Source organism: Heterodontus francisci, chromosome 20 (assembly GCF_036365525.1).
Source record: "Heterodontus francisci isolate sHetFra1 chromosome 20, sHetFra1.hap1, whole genome shotgun sequence".
In the NCBI taxonomy this organism is placed as follows: Eukaryota; Metazoa; Chordata; class Chondrichthyes; order Heterodontiformes; family Heterodontidae; genus Heterodontus; species Heterodontus francisci.
In genome coordinates, this window is record NC_090390.1 from 55,448,252 (window position 1) to 55,467,732 (window position 19,481).

Below are 19,481 nucleotides of genomic sequence, written 5' to 3' on the forward strand. Positions count from 1 at the left end.
GGTTATACCTTAGACACTAGAGTTGATTTTTCCCTATTAATTTTTGTGTCTAGAAGAGTGGTAATATTCATGGGTTAATACTTTGCTGTGCTGAATTATGATGAGTAACTTTTATTTTGCAGGCTTGAACTTTGGACAACTGATGTAAACTCAATCTATACCTTAGGATGAAAATCTTGGGGTAGAATTCCCACAGTTTTCCCGATCTCCGACTCTAACATCTGCAGAAATCAGCCCCTAAAATTGCTTCTCCAGGGCTCCTGCTGATCTTCTATGACATTACTAAAGGAGATTGGGAGAAGCTCCACAGAAATTCCAAGTCCTTACCTCTTTTGTTTCTGTCAAGGCCCTACATGCAGTATACCGCCTCTACATCAGCAGTCATCAAACAGGAGATTAGGTGTGAGCTGCTCCATCATTTTCTGACAACTGGGTTTCCTTTCACTTCATTTTTGCCAGTCACCTTTTAGCCCTCCTTCCCATAAATCTTGGATAATGCAACTGATAAGTGGAAATACTTTTCTTTTAGCCTTTGCTAAGTCTGCAAAGATTTTGTGCTCTCTACCCCTGTCCAAATATGTTCCTCAATCTATGCATAATTATGACAATGAGCTTATAATGAAAGATTGCATTGCAAGCAGCACACTTTACCTTGTGTGGGCTTAACCTTTATTCTAAACGTTTGACAGTAAACTGCAGCCATATTGAACCATGAACTCTCGTATCTTTTCATGGATATATGCACTGCTTAACTGTGTTGCTGCTGGTTTCAACTGACTTGATCCCAGTGCAGTTAATTAAGATACATCGCTCGTGCCCCAATACAAAACAGTGTAAGTTCTGTCACAACACAAAATACATTTGAGGAATTCCAAGATATCTGTTGCAGGGTGAATTCATCTTTTGGCTCTTAGCAATTATAATAGCTGCAAGATTTACAACTACAGCAGACGTACGTTTCAATATTTGTGTATTTCACTCTTAGTTTTTTTTTCCTAATCAGGTCCATAGAGGTATCAAAGGCATAGTGCAAGATAAACAAGGAAGGGGAATTCCAAATGCTGTCATATCTGTTGAAGGCATTAATCATGATGTTACAACAGGTAAGAAAAAATAATTTTTCCTCAAAAAAAGTAGACCAAAATGTACAAATTATAGTGTAGATGAGAACTAAATCCCATACAATGTAGAAGAAATACTGGCCTGGAGTCTCTTTGTTGGGTGGGTGGCGGTGGGGTGGGGGGGGGGGGGGGTTGGTAGCAGCAGACACCTCAGTATCACAAAGGAAACTTAGTTGTGGGATATGACCATTAGTTGTCAATAAAGATGATCAACTCAATCAGATGAATTAAAAAGACTTGCATTTACATCGCACCTTTCATGGCCTCAGGACATCTCAAAGTTCTTTACAACCAATGAAGTACTTTTGAAGTGCAGTCCCTGCTATAATGTAGAAAATGCAGCAGCCAATTTGCACACAGCAAACTCCCACAAATAACAAAGTGATAACAACCAGATTATCTGTTTATGCTTGATGGACAAATATTGGCCAGGACAGCAGAGATAGCTCCCTGTTCTTCAGAATATCGCCATGGGATCTCTTACATCTACCTGAGAGAGTAGGCAGGGCCTTGGTTTAACATCTTATCTGAAAGACAGGACCTCTTACAGTGCAGTGCTCCCTCAGTACTGGGTGTATCAGTCTAGATTTTGGTGCTCAAGTCCTAGAGTGGGGCTTAAACCTACAACCTTCTGATGCAGCAGGTAAGAGGGCTATCACTTGAATCACAGCTGGCACACATCCTTTGGTAGCCTTTTTCAAGGTGTATTTCAACTGGACAGATACATGCCAGAAACTATAATTGTTCAATTTTAAGCAATTTGGCAAAGAACAGACTTTCCATTAGATAGTCCTCTCCTCTTGGATAGCTACCTTTTAATTGTGAGAAAGGAGAAACTTTTACTGATAATAGCTCTCCAGCAGCTAATTAGGCCATCTACTTAAGAACTTGTTAAGCAGTCTGTTGGTCTGCTTCTTTGCCAGATTGCCTTTTTGTCATCAAGAGTTTTAATTGAAAACACTTATACCAAATGTGAATTCTTTTGTCTGTGTTCGGAATATCCTAGAATGCATGAAGTATATCTAGGCTAGTTTTCCCACATAACTGTATTTCACCATTTAAACAAATTCAACACTTGTGTTCTCTTTTGTAAAAAGTACAGTATCAGTATCAGGTCAGAAAGATCATTTCACAATCCTGCATTCCCACTGGGGATCTTCCCTCCCAGGGAGTACGTGTCAGGGAATCAAGGCTACAATTGCATATATTTTCCTTTCATGGCGAAGAAACTGCTTTTGTCGGTCACCTTGTGTACAGTTGCCCAAAGACTTTTCACGGGTTTGTCAGTGGAGATTTCTACTCATCCCACATCTGATGCAGTGTGGCGCCCTCTACTGGGGATCTGTGGTGTCTGTGTGCAGGACAAGCAGCAGGGGAGGGTCTTCAACCAATCAGATTGAAGAATGCTCACTGAGATGTATAGACTGCAAATCAGGAAGTAAAAAACAGGAAAAATAAATTACATTTAAAATGTTGTACAGGAAGCAAAATAAAGATTGGGACATACAGATGAGATTAAGGGTGATAGTATCTCAACTGCTACCAGGGCAGTCTGACCTACTAACTTTCTGGCATCATGGTTATCAATGGTTGAGGGAAGGTAACATGTAACACTCACATTGTGCCACTATGACTCCCAGTGAACTCCGGCAGGCCAGACAGTAGGAGATTAGCAATGTGATTGAAGTTCCTATCCATGCAGTTCCTATCCTGCCTTTCCAATGCAGTGGAGATAGTGGAACCCAGGGCCTGAATGCCATCAGTTTCAGCTACAATTAATGTAGCAAGAACTGGTGTCAGACTCCTCTGGTGTCATGGCCCAGCTGCAGTGTCCACAGAGGTGATCATACACTCTGTGGTAAACTGCAGAGTGCTAATGCAACACAAATTGGAAGTGGACTCTCCATATCCTCAAACATGGAGTGACAGCTCCTAGGCAGATTTTCCAATACCTCACATAATTGCATATGTGCTAAAAGCAGCTTCCAATTGAGGTCTGGGGTCCTGAAGTCAGCGACTTTATCCTCCACAGCAGAATAGGATCTGAGGTTGCCCACAGACAAGCTGTTTCCTGAGCTGCCTTTTCTACTAGGCCCTGTTCTTTCTCATCTGTGCTGTGTAATTCACTCTAACTTACTATCCATTTCTCCTGGGATGTCGATTTCTATGCTGCTGCTTGATGGGATGGATTGTCCACAATTCTTCAGCAGGATTCACCTCCTCCAAGAATCCAGGTCTAGAAAAAAGGGGAAAGGGACAAGTGTCAGCATGGCACAGAAAGCCATGGTGGTAGCAAACATTTGGCAACAATATGCGACATCAGGTTTTCGTACTGTTTGAATGGATGATTATTTGAAAGAGAAAGGATTCAAGTAATAGGTGTGCATCCTGTTGAGCATAGCCTCCAGTCTAACCATCAGCAATGTTCCTTGCTCTGCCTGCCCTGATGATGTCTATGCGTTCCTCCATTTGAGTGAGCACTCGGATAGGTGCTGGGTCTTCCCCAGTTCTGTTCCTCCACTGGTTGTTATTAGCCAACTTATTCTACAGAAAGAGAGGGTGAGAATTAGCGAGTGACTGTTAAAAAGGTTTGTGCAGATGTGGGAATCAGCATCATATAGTGTGCATGCTGAGAGGGAGAAGCAGCAAGTTGCAAGTCGATGAGAAAGTAGCCATGTTGAAGAAATTGGCTGTACTGTACAATGAGAAAGCAAGCAGCAGAGGGGTGAAATGCTTTCCAGGTGTTAGCGGTTAACAGCAGAGTAATGTTTGTCCCTGTTCTGAGGGCAGCAGCAAAAGTGAGTGTACTATTAGAACAAGCAGAAATGGTACAGTGCCCCTTGTGAATGGTGGAGAAACATGTGGCATGACATAGGGAAGTGTTTAGAGTGGGAGAAGCGGCATTAAGAGAAACAGAGATAGGAAGACCTCATGCTCATCCTTGCTGTCCAGATCAGTTCAATGAGCTGCTTCTGGCTCCGAACCTACCTGCCTCCATGCCTCACCTGCTCCACTGCCACCACCAGTGCTGCATCAGAGAAGTAAGGTGCAGTCGCCTGAGACCTGAGCAGGACTGGGTCCAATAGGTATAATCTAATTGCCATTACAGAGTCGTGAAATGCAGGTTGACCAAAGCCGGGCACTGAATATTCAAGGGTATTTGACATTTAGGAAGGATAGGCAAAAAGGAAAAGGAGGTGGGGTAGCGCTGTTAATAAAGGATGAGATCAGTACATTAGTGAGAGAGGATCTTTGATTAGAAGTTGAAGATGTAGCATCAGTTTGGATGGAGCTAAGAAACAACAAGGGGCAGCAAACATTAGTGGGAGTTGTTTATAGGCCACCAAACAGTAGTGGTGATGCAGGGCATGATATAAATCAGGAAATTAGAGGTGCATGTAACAAGGGTAATAGAGTAATCATGGGGGACTTCAATCTATGTAGAGACTGGGTAAACCTAATTAGCACTAATGCTGTGGAGGACGAATTGCTGGAATGTATACGAGATGGTTTTCTAGAACAGCATGTTGAGGAACCATCTAGAGAATGGGCTATTTTAGATCTAGTATTCTGAAATGAGAAAGAGCTAATTAATAATCTCATTGTAAAGGAGCCCTTAGGGAAAAGTGACCATAATATGATGGAATTTTACATTAAGTTTGAAAGTGATGTAGTTCAATCCGAAACTGGGGTCTTAAATCTAAACAAAGGAAACTACAAAGGTATGAGGGACAGGTTGGCTGTGGTAGATTGGGAAACTACATTAAAATGTATGATGGTAGACAAGCAATGGCTAGCATTTAAAGAATTAATACATGATTTGCAATAAATATAAATTCCTTTCAGGGAAAAATAAACCGAAAGGAAAAGTGATCCAACCGTGGCTAACAAGAGATGTTAAAGATTGTATTAGATCAAAGGAAGATGCTTATAAATTTGCCAAAAAAGTAGTAAGCCTGAGGATTGGGTGCATTTTAGAACTCAGCAAAGGAGGACCAAGAAACTGATAAAGAAAGGGGAAATAGAATATGAAAGTAAACTATCGGGAAACATAAAAATGGACTGTCAATGCTTCTATAGGTATGTAAAAAGGAAAAAATTAGCAAAATCAGGAGAATTTGTAATGCAGATTATGGAAATGGCAGAGGAACTAAACAAATAGTTTAGTTTAGTTTTAGTTTAGAGATACAGCAATGAAACAGGCCCTTCGGCCTACCGAGTCTGTGCCGACCATCAACCACCCATATACACTAATCCTACACTAATCCCATATTCCTACCACATCCCCACCTGTCCCTATATTTCCCTACCACCTACCTATACTAGGGACAATTTATAATGGCCAATTTACCTACCAACCTGCAAGTCTTTCGGCTTGTGGGAGGAAACCGGAGCACCCGGAGAAAACCCACGCAGACACAGGGAGAACTTGCAAACTCCACACAGGCAGTACCCAGAATTGAACCCGGGTCACTGGAGCTGTGAGGCTGCGGTGCTAACCACTGCGCCACTGTGCCGCCCTTTGCGTCTTTGCGTCTGACTTCACGGAGGAAGATACACTAGTGAGAATGAGGAACTGAAAGAAATTAATATTAGTAAAACAGTAGTACTGGAGAAATTAATGGGACTGAAAGTTTGTAAATCACCTGGTCATGATAATCTACATCTCAGAATGTTGAAAGAGGTAGATGTAGAGATAGTGGATGCATTGGTGATCATCTTCCAAAATTCTATAGATTCTGCAACGGTTCCTGCAGATTGGAAGATAGCAAATTGTAACTCCACTATTTAAGAAAGAAGGTAGAGAGAAAATGGGGAACTACAGACCTGTTAGCCTGACATCAGTAGCAGGGAAAATGTTAGAATCTATTATATAGGATGTGATAACTGGACACTTAGAAAGTAATGGTAGGATTGGGCAGAGTCAGCATGGATTTATGAAAGGGAAATCATGGTTGACAAACCTATTGGAGTTTTTGAGGATGAAACTAGCAGAATAGATTAGGCGGAACCAGTGGATGTTGTATATTTAGATTTTCAGAAGGTTTTCGATGAGGTCCCACACAAGGGCTGAGATTTTATGCGGCCCCCTTGAGGCAGGGTCAGAGGCAGGGGGGGTGCACAGAGTATCACGGCAGGTAGCGGGATGGGGAGGGGAGGGGAGGCCCGGTCCCCTCTTCATCGCCATGCGATCTTCCCAGGGGTTGGAGAGGCCAACAGCAGCCTTTCTGCCCAGAGGCCAATTGAGGCCCTTAAGTCATAGAGTCATAGAGTTATACAGCACAGAAACAGGCCCTTCGGCCCATCATGTCTGTGCTGGCCATCAAGCACCTATCTATTATAATCCCATTTTCCAGCACTTGGCCCGTAGCCTTGTATGTTATGACGTTTCAAGTGCTCATCTAAATACTTCTTAAATGTTGTGAGGGTTCCTGCCTCTACCACCCCTTCAGGCAGTGAGTTCCAGATTCCAACCACCCTCTGGGTGAAATCTTTTTTCCTCAAATCCCCTCTAAACCTCCTTCCCCTCATATTAAATCTATGCCCTCTGGTTATTGATCCCTTCGTTAAGGGAAAAAGTCTATTCCTATCCAACATATCAATGCCCCTCATAATTTTGTTTACCTCAATCATGTCCCCCCTCAGCCTTCTCTGCTCTAAGAAAAACAACCCTAGCCTATACATTCTCTCTTCATAGCTGAAAATCTCCAGCCTAGGCAACATCCTGATGAATCTGCTCTGCACCCTCTCCAGTGCAATCACATCCTTCCTATAGTGTGGCAGCTAGAACTGTACACAGTAGTCCAGCTGTGGCCTAGCTAGCGTTTTATACAGCTCCATCATAACTTCCCTGCTGTTATATTCTATGCCTCGGCTAATTAAGGCAAGTATCCCATATTCCTTCCTAACCCCCTTATCTACCTGTGCTGCTGCCTTCAGTGATCTATGGACAAGTACACCAAGGTCCCTCTGACCTTCTGTACGTCCTAGGGTCCTACCATCCATTGTATATTCCCTTGCCTTGTTGGTCCTCCCAAAATGCATCACCTCACACTTTTCAGGATTAAATTCCATTTGCCACTGCTCCGCCCATCTTACCAGCCATCTATATCATCCTGTTATCTAAGACTTTCCTCCTCACTATTTATGACACCACCAATTTTCGTGTCATCTACGAACTTACTTATCATACCTCCTATATTCACATCTAAATCATTAATGTACACTACAAACAGCAAGGGTCCCAGCACCGATCCCTGTGGTACACCACTGGTCACAGGCTACCACTCGCAAAAACAACGCTCGACCCTCTGGTTCCTGTCACTAAGCCAATTTTGAATCCAAGTTGCCAAATTGCCCTGAATCCCATGTGCTCTTACCTTCTTAACCAATCTCCCATGTGGGACCTTATCAAAAGCCTTACTGAAGTCCATGTAGACTACATCAACTGCTTTACCCTCATCTATACATCTAGTCACCTCCTCGAAAAATTCAATCAAGTTAGTTAGACACGATCTCCCCCTGACAAAGCCATGCTGACTATCCCTGATTAATCCCTGCCTCTCCAAGTGGGGATTAATCCTGTCCCTCAGAATTTTTGCCAATAATTTCCCAACCACTGATGTTAGACTCACTGGCCTGTAATTACTTGGTCTATCCCTGCTAACCTTCTTGAATAATTGTACCACATTCACTGTCCTCCAGTCTCCTCTGGCATCTTTCCCGTGGCCAGAGAGGATTTGAAAATTTGTGACAGAGCCCCTGCTATCTCCTCCCTCACCTCACATAACAGCCTGGGATACATCTCATCTGGACCTGGGGATTTATCCACTTTTAAGCCCGCTAAAACAGCTAATACTTCCTCCCTTTCAATACTAATATGTTCAAGTATATCACAATCCCCCTCCCTCATCGTCGTTTTCCATAGTGAACACAGATGAAAAGTAATCATTTAAAACCTCACCTATGTCCTCCGGCTCCTCACACAGATTGCCACTTTGGTCCCTAATTGGGCCATACTCTTTCCCTGGTTATCCTTAACAGCCTATTAACAGCCAATTAAGGGCCTCTACTTGCTACCACTGGGATCTTTCCAGGGGGGGGGGTGGGGGTGCCTCCGCCACGCAGAGAGGGCCCCTTGTAGCATGAGGCATGCTCCCGCCAGGAAGCCCCGCCCCCTGGATTGCATGACCATCCCCCACCCACCCCCCTCGCCGGGACCTTCCAGACTGGGCCTGGGTCCAAGGCCTCCACCGCACCAGCAGTGGCCACCGCTCTCAGTGGCGCAGCCAACACTGCTGAGCTGTCGGCCCTCTGATTGGTTGACAGCTCATGGAGGCAGGATCCCTGTTTTTAAAGGGACAGGGATCCCGGCTCCTGAAACTTAGATTTAAAAAGACCGGAGGATCGCTCAGTGGGGGCATGAAAAGGCAGAGGCGGGCTTTCCCCTGCCTTTTCGGCCCAGTGCTGGGAGCCCTCCCTCCAATACAAAATCCAGCCCAAGAGGTTAGTAAATACAATTAGAGCACATTGGATTGGGGGTAATATACTGGCATGGATTGAGAATTGGTTACCGGGTAGAAAACAGAAAGTAGGACTAAACGGGCCATTCTCAGGTTTAGAAAGCTGTGATTACTGGGGTACCGCAAGGATCAGTATTTCAGCCCCAGCTGTTCACAATCTATATAATTAATTTGGATGTGGAGACCAAATGTAATATTTCCATGTTTCCTGATGACACAAAATTAGGTGGGAATGTTGAGCTGTGATGAGGATGCAAAGAGGCTTCAAGGAGATTTAGACAGGCTAAGTGAGTGGACTGGAACATGACAAATGGAATATAATGTGGAAAAATGCGAAGTTATCCACTTTAGTCGGAAAAACAGAAATGCAGAGTATTTCTTAAATGGTGAGAGATTAGGAAGTGTTGATGTCCAAAGGGACCTGGGTGTCCTTGTTCACGAGTCACTGAAAGCTAACATGCAGGTGCAGCAAGCAATTGGGAAGGCAAATGGTATGTTGGCCTTTATTGCAAGAGGATTTATGTAAAGGAGTAAAGATGTCTTGCTGCAATTGTATAGAGCTTTGGTGAGACCACACCTGGAGTATTGTGTATGGTTTTGGTCTCCTTACCTAAGGAAGGATATACTTGCCATTGAGGGAGTGCAATGAAGGTTCACCATTCCTGGGATGGCGGGATTGTCCTATGAGGAGAGATAGAGGAGGCTGGGCCTGTATTCTCTAGAGTTTAGAAAGGGTAGATGCAGGAAGAATGTTTCCCCTGGCTGGATGCTCGAAAACCAGAGGCCGCAGCCTCAGAATAAGGGGTAGGCCATTTAGGACTCAGATGAGGAAGAATTTTTTCACTCAGAGGGTGTGAATCTTTGGAACTCTCGATCTCAGAGGGCAGTTGAGGCTCAGTCATTGAGTATATTCAAGACGGAGATCGTTAGATTTCTAGATATTAAAGGCATCAAGGGATATGGGGATAGTGTGGGAAAATGGCATTGAGGTAGAAGATCAGCCATGATCTAGTTGAATGGCGGAGCAGGCTTGAAGGGCCAAATGGCCTACTCCTGCTCTATTTCCTATGTTCCTTTGGAGTTAAGTGGTGCAGAGAGCATTTCAGCGGGGGTGGGGGGATTCCAGGGGATGGGAGGTCATGACTTTCCTTGTGAATCATGGAGCAACACTTCTGCTCCTCTGGCCTCATCATAGAAATTACTTCTCTTACCTGGAAGGCCTCTTCACCCTTCCTACCAATTGCTAACCTGCTTCAGCCTGATGGACAAGCCATAGTGGCTTTTCCCCTCAAACCCAAATTAAAATGCCATTGGGAACCTATTGATGATATAGGACGACATCTTGTATCTATGCATGAGGCTCCCACTTGAGTCTGGCTAGTGCCTCATTCACCGCTGTAATGTTAAAATCGAGAATCACCAGGAACGGAGCGTGAAATGGAGCCACTGCGTCTTTACTGCATGCCCACTCCATTCCACTCCTCTCCCAGAGAAAGGAGGAACTGAAATTCCTTCCAGGTGTTTTTCAATGGCATTGACCTTCTTGGGGCATGAACAGACTGATTTGTAAATTGGGGGAAACTAAAATGATCTCAGGAAGTAAAAGCGTCCCGAGAGGTTAAATAAATCACAAGTTGTCCAGGAAATTAAGGAAAAACGTGAATCCATTTCTTATTCACATACATCTGAAATGGCAAGAAAAAAGGAAAATCAGAAAAAATTAAAAGATCTCCCAAAATGACAATGGTGACACAAGTTAAATAATTTATATATATATATATATATATATATATTTGAAAGCTAGTTAAATTAACGTGTATTGTTTTATATTATCAAGTCGAAGAATGTATTGAAAATTGACTGGGTACATTAACTATTGGAGAGCCCTAAAGATAAAGAGGCCTAACATGGTAGGTTGACAAAGGAGGTATTCTCCTAATAAAAACTGAAGCAGAATATAGTCATTCCTATCACTAGTAAACCATAATGCTTTCAACAAGAATGATGCCTTAGACCATTGATCAATGTAAGAGTAACAGACAGGAAAAAAATGAGGTGTATGTTGCTAGCCACTTCAACTATGTAAAAAAATACGCAATATAAAAAGAAACTAAACTTTCAGAACTGTAACAGATTTTGAAGAGCAATGAAAAAAAAAATTGTTGGGTTGTTAATCAAATGGCAGCTGTCTTCCAATTGAAGTCTGATCATGAAATCTGATCATGAAATGGAGTGTGGAGTGACAGTTAAAGCTGCCGGTTTACCAAATGAGCTCTGCCTTTTAATCCTGTGGGTGCATCTTTTGTTGCAGCAATTGATGGGGACTACTGGCGTCTCTTAAATCCTGGCGATTACAAAGTCACTGCCAAGGCTGAAGGTTACTCGAGTGCAACCCGAAACTGTGAGGTGGGATATGACATGGGAGCAACGCAGTGTCATTTTGTTTTGGCCAGAACAAACCTGTCAAGAATTAAAGAGATAATGGAGAAGTTTGGGAAGCAACCGATCAATCTGTCCCTTAAACGTTTCAGGCGGGTTCGACACAGACGTCGCCAGTTATAGGAAATCCTTGTAGAAAAATTTACCAAAAAAAAGACCTTTCTAAATGATTACATTTCAAGATATTTTATATCAAATAACAACAAACTTTCACAATTCATTTAAAGTAACAAGATGCAATCTGTGTTTATGTTATTTGTGGGCACAATATTCAGTTCATTATTTTAATATATAACATATGTAATTTTCACACTATTCAGCACTATCTTGCATGATGTAGTTAGAAAACTTGCCACACTGCTGAATACATACAAAAATAATATTTCACTAGTACTGTTTTTGGAAACACTGGCCACTTCTAATAGACCCTACATTGATAGGATTTATGAATCTCAAAAAGCTGTACCTTCAAATGTTCTCTAACTATGGGGAGTGTTTAGTTTACTGCAGTGTTATGAATTGTACTGTAATAATTGGAATACAAACAAAAAAATTGACAGGCACGAAAAGGCCAGCTGGTCCATCAAGCCTGCCGCATACCATGATGGCTGGACCATCATGGCTAAATACTTCTTCCCACTCTCCTACGCAACATCCTCCCCAACAATTTCACACCCACCCACAAATCCGGCTAGTTGCCTGGGAGAGGCAAAAAAAAAACCCAGGGTAAATAAACGGAAAAACACTCTGTAAGATTCCTCTCCAAATGCCAGAGATGATCAAAACCAGCCTAGGAGATCACATAGACCAAGTATTTTGTATAAAGGTACTTATCTTCTACATAATGCGATGTCTGTCACAGTCAGGAAACAGTCCATCTCCCTCCTGGAGGCATGTAGAGTCAATATTCACCACACTAATGGCAATGGATCCCAAAAGCTCATAATTTTCTCGGAGAAGAATATCCAGTCTATTCTTACCCTTACATAATTTCAACTCATGTCCCCATGTCCTTCCCAATCAGTTAAGCTAAAATAATATATCAATGGGGTGCTGTCTAGCCCTTTAATTATTTTATAGACCTCTATCAGGCCCATGCTGCTCTAAAGTAAGTAGATCAAGGTCCTTGAGCCTATCTAAGTACCTGAGGTTCTTTACGTTAGAAATTATTCTTGTAGCTCTCCTCTGGTCCTTTTCCAAGGCCACTATTTCACTCACCATGTGGGGGATCAAAACTGGGCATAGTGCTCGAGATGAGGTCTGACCAGCGATGTAGCCAGATTTATACTGAATGGTTCTAGTAATATGACCCAATCCCCTGTTAGCTTTAGCTATAGCTTCTTTACATAGGCCATGAACCTTCAGTGATCTTTGCGCAATAACATGAAGGTCGTTTTCTCTCTCATCTTCTTTCAGTATTGTTTCCTGTAAATGATATGGGTATTTTGTGTTAGCCCTACCAAAATGCATGAAAAAAGACTTGCATTTGTATAGCACCTTTCATGCCCACTGGATGCTTCAAAGCGCTTTACAGCCAATGATGTACTACATTTATCATTTATCTGAATGTAATGTAATTTGACAATGTGTGACCCACTCTACTAGCACATCTAAATCTTTTTGGATTTGATTGGACTGCTCTTACCCTCTTAACCCATGCACAGATTTTGGCATCATCTGCAAACTTACCATACTCCCAACACTGCTGTCCAGGTCCCAAATAAAGACCATAAAGAGTAACAGGCCTAGGACTGATCCCTGTGGAACACTGAAAGTAACATGTCTCCAAGCTGAACCACATCTGTTAACTACAACGTTTTGGCTCCGGGATTGAAGCAAATTCCTAATCCAGTGTTTCAAATTTCTACTGATACCACAAGATTGAATCATGTGAAGTAACCAAGTGTGAGGTATCTTCTGCTTCTGAAAGTCCAAGTAGGCAATGTTTACCAGATTTCCTTCATCAACTACCCTAGTGACTTCCTCAAAGACTTTCACCAAATGCATCTGTTATGTTTGTGAATCTATTTGAGGCCAGCACAGTGTATCCCTATTAACTTGCAGACATTGTGTTTAAGTTAAGTCTGAAAACTTTACTAAATAATCATAGGTTGCATAAGAGGACAACCTGAGAGCTGCTTTCTTCGTCATTTGCACACGGATACTTAGGGACAGTCTACAAGAAAATGTTGCACCAGAAATTGCAGCTTGTATTTACCGAGTTCTCCGATATGCTAAAACAGCAGTTTACTTGTTTTTAGTGATTCAAGGGTGCATAGCAGCAAAGTACTCCACAGGCAAATAGCCACCATGACAGCGGATTCTGATTTGCAAATAAGTGATTGTGGCATTTGGATTCTATTAGAACAGACTCAGACACAAAATACTATCAACGGTACTATAATTCCCATGTCTTATATCATAAGTAAATAACTCTATAGCAATGTGTTCAGATAGGAATCTATCCTTTGTTAATCTGAAGCAATAACTGAGGGTACATTTATTAGCCTGAGATCCATAACTGCAGTACTGTCCCTAGACAGGCAGAACTGCATTTATGTTGTCTAACCCCTGCCAGTCTTGTCCAAAAGAGATTCTGTGCAGCCCTGGATACAATTGTGGGTAAAGCTCTCTTCAACAGTTAAAAATTTAAACGTTTAACCAAGGAGAGGAGAATCCCCACATCTGCACATTTAAGTTGAGATTACATTTAAAACGTTCGACAGATTTACATTCCAGGCAGCATGAGATTATTTCAAGAAGTTTCACACTGCTGTGTTCTGGAGCCAGGTTGGGACCTGACTCTGGATTTAGACTGCCCATTTAGCACCAGTGCAAAGCTGCAATCACTTTTCATCCTTAATGACTGGCAACTTAAGGGATATTGTATAGGAGTTACCATTTCCCATCTAGTGGGATATTTTGGTAATAATATCAAAATAACCATGTTTCTGGTAAAGTTATTGAAAAAAGGGAGATAGCTTTAGTTTTTGCTTGGGAATTGCCTTCGATCTGGACCTGCTCCACTGGCATTAGTTTCACAGGTCATGCAACAGAAGCCTTGTTTATCAAAGCAATTCCTGGCCTTTGAGACAAATTCTTCACCATTACTGTTACACAATAGGAAAGGAAATAAGAAATCTGTTTTGATGTCTCATTCTTATACTACTAACTATAGGTTATAAATAATATTCCAAATGACTAAATCCTTAAAAAAGGAAACATTTGTTTACATTTAAAATGAAACTTCAAAACATTGTTGACCGATTTGCTCCCCAGCATCACAGCTGCCACAAAAAATGACTGAAGGCACTGGATACTGAAAAGGCTACGGGCCCTGACAACATTCCGGCACTAGTACTGAAGACTTGTGCTCCAGAACATGCTGCGCCTCTAGCCAAGCTGTTCCAGTACAGCTACATCACTGGCATCTACCCTGCAATGTGGAAAATTGCCCAGGTATGTCCCGTACACAGAAAGCAGGACAAATCCAACCCGGACACTTACCGCCCCATCAGCCGACTTGCAATCATCAGGAAAGTGATGGAAGGTGTCATCGACAGTGCAATCAAGCAGCACTTGCTTAGCAATAACCTGCTCAGTGACACACAGTTTGGGTTCCACCAGGGCCACTCAGCTCCTGACCTCATGACAGCCTTAGTTCAAACATGGACAAAAGAGCTGAACTCAAGAGGTGAGGTGAGAGTGACTTCCTTTGACATCAAGGCAGCATTTGACCGAATATGGCATCAAAGAGCTCTTGCAAAACTGGAATCACTGGAAATCAGGGGGGAAATTCTCCGCTGGTTGGAATCATACCTAGCGCAAAGGAAGATGGTTGTGGTTGTTGGAGGTCAATCATCTGAGTTCCAGGATATCACTGCAGGAGTTCCTCAAGGTAGTGTCCTGGGGCCAACCATCTTCAGCTGCTTCATCATTGACCTTCCTTCAGTCATAAGGTCAGAAATGGGAATGCTCACTGATGATTGCACAATGTTCAGCACCATTTGCGACTTCTCAGATACTGAAGCAGTCCATGTAGGAATGCAACAATATCCAGGCTTGGGCTGATAAATGGCAAGTAACATTTGCGCCACACAAGTGCCAGGCAATGTCCATCTCCAAAAAGAGAGAATCTAACCATCTCCCCTTGACATTCAACAGCATTACGATCACAAAATCCCCCACTATTAACATCCTGGGGGTTACCATTGACCAGAAACTGAACTGGAGTAGCCATATAAATACCATGGCTACAAGAGCAGCTCAGAGGTTAGGAATTCTGCGGCGAGTAACACACCTCCTGACACCCCAAAACCTGTCCACAATCTACAAGGCACAAGTCAGGAGTGTGATGGAATACTCTCCACTTGCCTGGATGGGTGCAGCTTCAACAACACTCAAGAAGCTCAACACCATCCAGGACAAAGCAGCCCACTTGATTGGCACCCCATCCACAAACATTCACTCTCTCCACCACCGATGCACAGTGGCAACAGTGTGTACCATCTACAAGATGCACTGCAGCAACACACCAAGGCCACTCAGACAGCACCTCCCAAACCCACGATCTCTACCATCTAGAAGGACAAGGGCAGCAGATGCATGGGAACACCACCACCTGCATGTTCCCCTCCAAGCCACGCACCATCCTGACTTGGAACTATATCACCGTTCCTTCACTGTCGCTGGGTCAAAATCCTGGAACACCCTTCCCAATAGCACTGTGGGTGTACCTACCCCACATGGACTGCAGCTCACCACCACCTTTTCATGGGCAATTAGGGATGGGAAATAAATAGTGGCCTAGCCAGTGGCGCCCACATCCCATGAAACAAATAAAAAAAGTTGAAAAGCGGAGGCATCACTGTTGCAGAGTTACTTACGAATTTCAGTTCAAATGCTAGTTCAGTCATTCTGATACAAAATTGATTTGAACTATGATAAAATGTAAAGAGACAACAAGGGAAAGTTCCAACAGTTTGCAGCTCAGTGAAAATGAGGAATGCATATCAACTTGGCTGGATTCACTATATTCTTTTATTAGTTATGGGCGTATACTATATCATCTTAATCTGTTAAACAAATGCTGTTTTCAATGTTCCATCCAAATACCAAATTCCAGATTTGAATTAGATTCAATCAAAACAAATGTTCTTTTGATTTCAAAAATGGAACTATCATCAATAAATGAACCGGTGCTATAAAAAATTTAATAAATTTGCAACAAAAAAAAAAGGCATGAAATGGTCACAGAAAATATGGGTAATTTCAGTTTGGGAGTAAGTGGAAGATTATCAGTTGCAGACCGAATGCCCATGATACACTTGCCTGTGCCCAAACTGAAAAATTTCCCCATTGAATATTACTGCACCTTTATTCTTGTTATTTAGTTCAATCAAAAGTATGGCCAATTTAAACACATTTATATGGATTGTAGATACTGGGCAGAATTTTATGTGCCTGCTGCCGAAGAAACGGCTGCCAGCCCGCATGGGCCTCAATCTTCTGTGCGGTGGCTCATTTAAATAGCCAGGGTGGGCTAATCTGACCCTGTTCCCCCGCCCCTCCCCCCCCCACTGCACTGATAAGCTGATGTCCCTCCACTGCCTCCCCACAAGTGTTCCACCTCGTTTCCCTGGCGGGGATCCGAAGGAGCGGGAGTGCCGGCCGCCGTGCTGAAGATCGCGGTGGAACATCAGGAGGCAAAGTGAGATTAATTAATTCGCTTATTTTAATGTATTTAAATATTTCCATTGCGATCCCGTCGCTGAGCAGCGGGGGAGCTGCCACGAGGCCTCACTTCCACCAGTAATAGTGAGCCAGGCCCTCCTGGCGTCAGGGTGCATGGCGGCCCTCTTCCGGAGATATTTCCACCCCCACCGCCACGAAACCTGACATCGAGGTGTCAGTAAAATCCAGCCCCTCTTTTCAACTGCCAGAAAAACAGATGGCAAGCACCACAGCTGTGCTATTAATGCTAGGACTCACCTGATACAATTTTCAGATGAGCTGTAAATGGATGAGCAACATGTCCACTTTTCCCAAACAGATGACTAATTAAATTTGGAAAACGGAGCCCAACAGCATTTCCAGACTCCAAATGCAGTTTTGAAGTACAAAATGGGCTCCACCCATTTGTACCAGGTACTGAGTAGCCTACCCAGTGGTCCTTGGAAGGAACACTGGAGGCTGCTCAAAAACGGCCAAAGAAATTGTCAATTTTTATTTTTGAGTGACCTGAAAGGAGCAGTAAGTGTTCCTCCTGAGCCAGCAAAAAATAAAACTCCTGCTGGTTGCCAGGCCTTCCCGTTTCCCAAGCCCAATCTGCTCTCTGCTCAGTGTGGCACCAGCTGATTTCCCACTGTCTCAAAAACAACAAGTTGCAGTCGGATGTTTTGCTTAATCTCAGGGTGTGGTCAATGCCAGTTGCTCCAATTATTGCCCAACCCTGATGGCTCTTAAAGTCAACCATGTAGAGTGGGCCAGGAGTCACACTTAGGCCAAGAAGTGTAAGAAATTAGGGTTGTCTGTTCCCTTCTCTGAAGGATATTAGTAAAGCAGTTGGGCTTTTACAACAATTCAGCAGACCCAATCAGTAAATGATTTTGGCTCCTGACACTGGGTTTGGACGGGCAGCACCATCACTCTACCAATTTTGTGCCCATTTCAGGCAGAAGTTGAAGATCACCCCTCTAAATATTGGTGGATTTATTATAGTTTTATTCATTGTGCATTTGAGGATTGGTTGATTTAAAACATGGGCCCACTAAATTCTGGCAGCAATAGCGACTCCCACTTCCAGCAGAAACATAGATGCCCTGTACTTCATTTCTCTCCTTCTCCCCCAGCAGAGTCTTCATCCCCACATCCCTTTAACTGGGTGTTCCTTCTTCAATAAGTTATCTCTCTACACTCACGATGGAAAATCTCTCCCTCTCTTTTATAGACTTGCACTGAACAGTGCTGCTAAACCAAGATGGTACCTCCCTCTCTCTCTTTATATCTTGATCTTTATCCTGCACTTTCAGTTACAAAGAGGGTCTCTCCCTTTTCTGTAGCGACATCCATCACCCTCTTCTCAAACCACCAGTGCCTATCTCTATCTATTTTCTTACTATTCATTGGACAACAGCGTAATAAATAAATAATTAAAGATAGGATTCCTATGCATGCATGTCATTCATTTTATGGAGAAAGAAGAACATCCTTTTTGCATAAGTTGGAAGCACAGCCTTGCATTTTTATAGTTGAATGTGAGGAACTGCAATGGTAGCTGCATCTGGAAAAACTCTTCTTGGTGGAATGTGATAGAATAGAATTTGTGGTTGAATGTGTTTCAGACAAAATTCACATTCGAGAGTGAGCTTTTGCACAGTATTCTCGTTGATTCGCAAAAGTCGAAAATAACTCCGATAGCTAATTGGAAGAGAAACACAGAGACTCTACCAATTAGGTTAACAGATGCAAGAAATTTTATTTAATGCTGTTCAAAATCATTGCTCAATGCATAAAATTTGAGTAGGACTAATTATTTTGTCAGTAACTTTGATTTTAAATACTCAAATATTCAAGGCGTCACAACAGTTTAGATTTATGTTTCACAAGTATGAATGTGGACTTTTGATGGAGTCTAGGAGCAGCTAAACATAATAATGTTTTCATGTTAATTCTCAGCCCAAAATTGTATTATTTTCCTTCAGTGAAGTGGCACTTAAAAATCAATTCAATTTATGGCACTGTCACACTATAATGAAATGCTTGGTCGAAGGGTTAGTCTAAAGTTGAAAGGACAATATTGAGTTTGTGTGCACAAAGAAAAATTAGCAATATTTTGTCATGTCACTTTGAGTTTTTTAATTATTGTTAACAGCCAATATTACATTCCTGTGTGGCAAGTAATCAAAGCGTAAGTTAAACATTTATATAGTCATGGCTGACGGTCTAAATATTGCCTTGAAAAATAATACCTTTCTTAATCCAGCAGTTACATAATATTTTATATGTGTGGTGTACACTCGGGTTTATGGTGAAAAATGTATCCGTAACTTTTTATACCTAACCTGCTAGAATAACTGTATCTTGTTCATTCTGTGTTAGTCACTTTGTGCTAATTTGTTAACTTGCAGTCATCTGAACTCTTAAGTGTTCTTGCACTTTAATAAAGCATTATAACGTATCAGTTTGCCACTTGTTGCTGCATTGATTCAATAATACTGATGTATGCCAGTCTTGGCCCCATTTTCTCCTACTCTCCTATAGTTGACCATTGTTGCCTGGCCAATTTAAATAGAGAACTCAGCAGAGGGCACTTTCACCATTTTACACATAACTCCTTATGCGTTCCATAGGATGTTTTCAAGCCCACATCTTACATTTGAAGAATGTTTAAAGGGCT

The 19,481-nt window shown here is 42.4% G+C and overlaps 1 protein-coding gene across 1 annotated transcript in view; it reads left to right on the top strand.

The window, feature by feature from the left end:
- Positions 1-19,252, top strand: part of cpxm2 (carboxypeptidase X (M14 family), member 2) — a 226,790-nt gene extending 207,538 nt beyond the window's left edge. The window contains exons 13-14 of the mRNA XM_068052810.1: positions 1,004-1,103; positions 10,956-19,252. Of these exons, the coding sequence (XP_067908911.1) occupies positions 1,004-1,103; positions 10,956-11,206 (351 nt within the window). The 3' untranslated portion in view covers positions 11,207-19,252. The remainder of the gene's footprint in view (positions 1-1,003; positions 1,104-10,955) is intronic.
- Positions 19,253-19,481: the final 229 nt, after the last annotated feature.